Genomic DNA, 6,212 nt, shown 5'->3' on the forward strand with positions numbered 1-6,212 from the left:
ACTCAATTTAACTGTTATCTCATCTGATTCAATCGCGACGTGCAAGAGAAATCATGTGTTTGGTATTCAGCATTGACCATAACTCGCGCTGTCTTCGGAGTGAATGATATATCTCACTAGAGTGCTATCACGCTTTGACCCGATACTAAGTGACTCACTTGAAGTGAGACACGAGGTGTGACACCTCTGATAGATACTTAGTAAGTGCACAGGGCATGAACATGCACCAAAATGGATATAAGACGCAATACCGTAATCGAACGAGAAATGCTATCCCATAACTATGTTTGCTCGATTGTATATTACTTGTACGAATAATGCAAAAGGGCAAGTTTGCTAATAACGCTAACAGAGACGGAGTCTGAACGAATAAGCAAAACGCTAGTACATATTCCCGCAGGGCGTAAGTTACAAGAGAGCAAATAGCCGAAACATAAAAGTAGCGCAGCGTTGTCACATACCGGCAACTGCCAATTTGTATATTTCATACAGGAACATCACACAAGAGCAAACCTTAAAAGGTGCCAGATTATATAATTACAATGCGAAGCATATTAAACAGCAAATGAGCACAACTTGCCAGAATAACGAAAATGTGCGGGCGAAGCACACGTGGGCAAAAGTGCCAGAATGTAAAACATTCCGGAGTAATATACAATGCGGCAAAAAAAGAGCAAAAAAGGGCGCCTTGCTGGAAAACACTTTCGAATTTGCTACTTTCAACATTTGGTTGCTAAAACCTATACCAGAAATTGCTAGGTTGTAAATGTGGTTGCTACTTTGTAACTGAGAAAGCAGCACATACAAAAGAGCAAAAAAGTGAGACTGTCAGGAATTATAGCATTTGGCAAACCCGCAACATTAGCAAAAAGTTGCGATTGCCGGATTGTATTACACCGGCACGAAGAGATTCTTCTGGGCGGGGCGAGTAATTTCGGGGCGCACAAAAGTTAATGCCGAGTCGGCATTGCCGGCAACAGCGCCATGTCTAGCGCTCGTCTGGCAGATTGCGCACGACACGGCGTGATGCGAAGAGAGAATGCCCATGAGTGCAGCCCCGAGATTGTAAATGGCTAGATATACGTGGATGAGGTCATGAGTTTGATACTTGCGGTGTGCGCTTAAACACTGTTCATTTCAGCATGGTATTTTTTGAGAGCCGGGAGTCAGACAATCCCACTCGACCAAAACGTAGATACCGAAACAACTGCTATATTACCTACACTGGACGTGTACGGCTCTAGTCAAGGAAAAATTCAGGAGAAATGGTTGAACACCTCTGCCGGGAATAGATCTTACTATCGCCCTCGCAGGACACATGATCGAACTTCTGTTCTCGTGCACCTCAAGAATGCTCAGTGCCAGTCATCGAGTCAGTAGCGAACGAGAAAGCGGTGACTCCTCGAACCCAGTTTCTGCACCGATAGGTCTCAAGTTCGATTCTCCAATGCTAGTTCTCTCTGCAATTACTATCACGTTCGTGTGGTCCACTTACTTGGGACGATGAAGATAGAACGCCGGCCAGGGATGTTGTGTGTAACCCTCGTATGTCCATTTCGTCTCCCTCGGCAGGGAAAGTAGAACTAATTGGAATAACTGGCATTCACGTGAGTGACTCTCAATGTGAACGTTGTCAAGGTCTTGAGAGGTGAGCTTAGTGAGACGAATCACTGAGGAGTCAATGCTTTCACAGTCGACTCAACCAAGAGCTTCTGAAACGGGATGTCGCCAGAAGTTGTATCAGCCACTATCGGCAAGCCATTGCACAGCTTCAGCACAAGTGAACTCGCAACTCGTATTTGCTCGCCCCGTGTTGTGACGTTGTGTAGGCTGAAGCAGAGGACAGAAGAGTACGAGTCCATACTAGTGCGATTGGATGAGCTCAAAGGCGCTGTTGATACACGCGAAAATAGGAGACATTCAGAGCAATACCTCAGTGGACGTCCCTCCCAAACTCGACGTGTTGTGTGTTAGAATGCCTGTATCTTCTACTGCGGCTCCTGCAAAACTGTCCGCGGACGGGACCAGTAGAAATTTCGCCAAGGCTACTCCCGAATCGCTTCAGTAAGCTACTATCTATCCCAGTGTGACATGTATTGAAGTATCCTACTGCATAGACATGGGCAGCCCAGCGAAGCTCAGAGTGACCGAGGAGAGGTGCCACAGAAGACTTCAATAGCACCAGCTGCGACACAGTGAGACGTTCACAGTTCTCTCCAATTGCACTCTGCTGTTATCATGATATTATCTCTACTGAACCTTTACTACGATGGAAAATGCGTGCGGTCATCGACTGATGCCTTTGACTACGTCGTCTTCAAACCTTATTGTGCGAGCTTCTGGTCACGGCATGTCTCAGCATCAGTAAATGTATCCTTTCGAATCCCCAGAACTTTGCGCCCATTTCTCATGCTAGTGCGAGATTTCTCAGGACGTCTCCTAGGGGCCATCCCAAAGGTGTTCAAACCGACCGCTCGGTCGCTGCTTTTGCTCAAGGCTTGGCTCATGAGGTCGCAGTGGAGGTCGGGGAGTTCCTCGGAGAGAAGGAAGGTAGCTTCAGCGAGTCTGATCGACCTATAAAATCCCTCATACGTTCAGCTGACTTGGGTATAGCAGTCGATCGGGAAGCCTCTCCATCCAAGCCTGACAAGAGATTCTGCACAGCGTGAGTGCTGCAATGCCTGCGTTCCCATAAACGACCCTAGATTCGTGTTAGATGTGGCCGACGTGCTACCATTGGTGTTCCCAAAAACACCCAGACGGAGCTCTCGGAGGACGACCCCGAAGATGGCGTTTTGTGGCCCAAGCTATCAGCTTACCTTTATAAGGGACCTACTAAGCATCTTGCGATGAATATGTGAGAGAATATTTCAAGTCAAGTTCATTATACTAATAGTTTCTGACCTCAGGTCAACGCAAACGGAATATACTGCAGCGGGTGCATTCCACGATCTATTTCATGATGTAGGGCAAATAATTATGCAGACCAAGGAAGGGGAGAGCGAGACTTCCGGCGAGGAGTATGCTCCGGACGATTCCAAGTCATCTATCGGAATTATCAGCAGCCGCAAGAGGACGCTGAATCGTGGTTCACCAGCGGCTAGTTCGAGCCCTTCTCGGTCTCCTGGAGAGAGACAACATGAATCTTCTGCAAAGAACCATGGAGGAAATGATGCTGAGATTGATGACGACTGGGAGATATCTGATGATGAGGTCGATGATGCTGACGATACCATGTCGCCTTCGAAGCGACCCTCTAAAAAATCCGAGAGTGCTCGGACCGTGTCCACTAAAGGTTTGTCAAGTACGGGAAGTGAATGGAGCAGGAGATGGCTTGGCTCGCTGACCTCACGTTTGAGTAGTACTGCCGCCCTTGGCAGCGGCCAGGATCATAGCAGTTGACTCCTTTTGTTCTGCTTCTATTGCAGGTTAGTGTCATTTTGTTGTGATCATGTGCCATGGATTCGCCAGCGTTGTTGTGATACAAATCTGCGCTTGAGCACGTAGTACATGTCGCGGGTTCGAGTGAATGCAACCGAAAAGGGTGATGTGATATCATCACCATCACAATGATGGTGAAGCTATATTGTGTAGAGTGCACAAGTAAAGAATCTTAGGGTTAGCCTGGACTCCAAGCCTTGGAGCTAGTTGATGGTCTCATGAGTAGGGTGTTGGTAGAATCTCGACATTGCATTCATCATCGCCTTGAGTTCCCGTTGACCAATACCCTCACGCCAATACCGTTGGTCGCTTGCTCTTTTCAAGAGCGTCTCTTGCGTGCTTACCTAATTATGCTCGAATACGGAGTGTTCATGGATTTATCTGCTTCGTGAGCCTTGACCCTTATTCTTCCCTTCTAGAGCGATAGTCATGCACATGCTCCCTAATGGTCAACATGGTGGAGAACCCGTCAACAACTCTCTCAAGTCCTGTCGGTTTGGAGATTGTCCAAGTGTTTGGTGTTGCTACAGAGAACGTGCATCTTAGATATATTAGACTCAAATATGTCTAAGATGCACGTTCTCTAATAATTAGAGATAGTGAATTGAAGAGCGACTGTGAAGAACTGCTGATTCCGAAGGGGACTACCTATGCACAGGTTTTGTACGGATATGACTACCTGTAGAGTGTCAAGCTTCCGGGTTCTTTTACAGTGAACCCATCGACGAGCTCCTTTGTTGTTGGATGGTGCACCGCAGATGGTGACTTTTGGTGTAATATGTAACATAACGTCGAGCCTCAACAGTTGAGGACGGTTGGATGCATCCAGGTGACGTGGTGAGAATGGTGGACCTTCGCTCTGATAGTCTAATTGTAAAACTGGAAAAGATTTATTACTGTCACCAGATGGCAGTCTGGTCCGGGATAGAGATGTGCACGATACAACGGATGGCTCATTCGGGATGAGATTCTCATCATGAGAACGATGCGACTGAGAACTGCGATATTCTCTAGACGACTTTGGTGGTCTAACACTGATCCACAGTCTGGAGACCCCTGGGGTCTGACCCCAGACGTTCCAGGTCCGAGGTGAGGGAATGAGGGTTCATGTATTCTCAGGGCCTTAAGAACTAGGGGTCGGCGAGGAACGGTTGGACAATGGTGCCATTCTCGATGAGCTTGTGAGGTATATCTTTAACACATCCAGTTCCCTTACCTTGTTCACAACATCAACAACATCTGCGTCTACCTTTATGAAACCCTTCTTCTAACAGATTTGTTACTACGACCTTACTACCGAGAACCAATGACATCCACAAAGGGTCGGAAGACATACAAGAGATTATCGCTAAGTGATGTAAGACATCATCAAGAGAGCGGACTGAAATAGTAAGACATATGTATTTTCATCATAATGACAAGATGATAGTTATGTACGGTACATGATGTACCCAATTCAACACTTCCCTTTGGTGAGAGTGACGCTTTGTGAGTTTACAGTAGCGGTGATCTCATCATTAACGAAATCCATAAACTCCAAGTCGGAGATGGGGACGGGAGCTCCGAGGTCCTCGAATGCCTTGCGGAATCTAGGGTCGTTGATGGGTGCTTTGATAACGGTGCCACCCTCCAGAAGTTCGTAAGGTAAACCTTGAGCAGATCCACTGCTGAAGAGGAAACTTCCTTCGAAGTCGACTACATCCCCGCGGAATGTCAGAGAGAGAGAACCGAAAGGGATGTCGGTACAGTATCTTCCGTTGGGCTTGGCTTGTCCAAGAGCGAGCTGGCACATCTGGAGTGCGATAACCAGGCGGATAACGAACATCATGATGGAACTCATGTTTTATGAGAATCACAATAACGATGAACTGTCGATGATCACCTGTGCCCTCCATGCTGCACGTATGCTCGTGGGATTCACGAGGGACTCAACCCTTTAGCTATCTGTCTCCTCTATGCTCACTAGTTTGATGGCCAGTAGGATTCGAACATACTTGACCGCACAGAGAAAATTATACAGGTGATTGATGGTCCTGCGACTGGTAGGGTGCGACTTGCTGTTGGTCATATCCTATGATGCTTGTCCGCGAATGCATATCAAATCTGTAGCTTGACAAGTTTGTATGTGTGCACATCATGGATGTTGATGATATTGGGCCTCGAAGCTCCGAGATGATCCCGATAAAGACGGGTAAGAGGCTAGGTAAGCAAAGATCTTGCTGACGACAAGATGTCGCTCGGAGATGGTGTAATCGTCTCCGCTCCCGACACTAGTTCATGAGTGGATATCGGTAGGGTGTCCAAGCGGTGTCTCGGAGACACTGTCTCCCAATGCTCCATCAAGTAGTGTAGACCAATGATACGGGAAGTGGCTGGGAACACCGCCTACTTGAATGCTTTCGTCTGAGGTATCATGCCCAAGTAGTCACTATCTATAACACGGGTCCTCTAACAGGGAGAGCTTGATGCAGCACTGTGTGAGAACTGATGTCCTTACTTGAGTAATTCCTCGAGAATTACGAGTCGAGAACCTGCGTGAGTCCAGATGTCCCAAGGGTGTCGGAGTTCGAGGAGATATCAACCATGATATCAACCCACAATGTCAGTATCGACCACAATGTACCCACTGCAGACTTTTGTTCAGACCGCCTAACTGTACTGAGTGACTGCTACTCATTGAGTAATAGCCAAAACTTTCGGTCTGAGATGATGTAGAGATATCCATTCATGTGACATGAATCACAAATGGTTCACGCAAAAATTGCTGCGTG

General features: G+C 47.2%; 4 protein-coding genes across 4 annotated transcripts; 2 read left to right on the forward strand and 2 right to left on the reverse strand.

Moving 5' to 3' along the window:
- Positions 1-891: 891 nt before the first annotated feature.
- On the reverse strand, positions 892-1,047 carry Pmar_PMAR000253 (hypothetical protein; the record flags this gene model as incomplete). Its single annotated transcript, XM_002768799.1, has 1 exon — positions 892-1,047. One exon carries the CDS (start codon positions 1,045-1,047, stop codon positions 892-894), a length of 156 nt encoding a protein of 51 aa, XP_002768845.1.
- Positions 1,048-1,975: 928 nt separating this feature from the next.
- On the forward strand, positions 1,976-2,861 carry Pmar_PMAR000254 (hypothetical protein; the record flags this gene model as incomplete). The annotated part of the gene is made up of 5 exons (XM_002768800.1): positions 1,976-2,064; positions 2,118-2,195; positions 2,432-2,550; positions 2,599-2,665; positions 2,717-2,861. 5 exons carry the CDS (start codon positions 1,976-1,978, stop codon positions 2,859-2,861), a joined length of 498 nt encoding a protein of 165 aa, XP_002768846.1.
- Positions 2,862-3,074: 213 nt separating this feature from the next.
- Positions 3,075-3,236, forward strand: Pmar_PMAR000255 (hypothetical protein; the record flags this gene model as incomplete). The annotated part of the gene is made up of 1 exon (XM_002768801.1): positions 3,075-3,236. A coding segment is annotated over one exon (162 nt), but the record flags the coding sequence as incomplete, so codon positions are not given.
- Positions 3,237-4,897: 1,661 nt separating this feature from the next.
- Positions 4,898-5,281, reverse strand: Pmar_PMAR000256 (hypothetical protein; the record flags this gene model as incomplete). The annotated part of the gene is made up of 1 exon (XM_002768802.1): positions 4,898-5,281. One exon carries the CDS (start codon positions 5,279-5,281, stop codon positions 4,898-4,900), a length of 384 nt encoding a protein of 127 aa, XP_002768848.1.
- Positions 5,282-6,212: the final 931 nt, after the last annotated feature.

The sequence above is a fragment of the Perkinsus marinus genome (assembly GCF_000006405.1).
Source record: "Perkinsus marinus ATCC 50983 genomic scaffold scf_1104296967108, whole genome shotgun sequence".
Classification (NCBI taxonomy): domain Eukaryota; phylum Perkinsozoa; order Perkinsida; family Perkinsidae; genus Perkinsus; species Perkinsus marinus.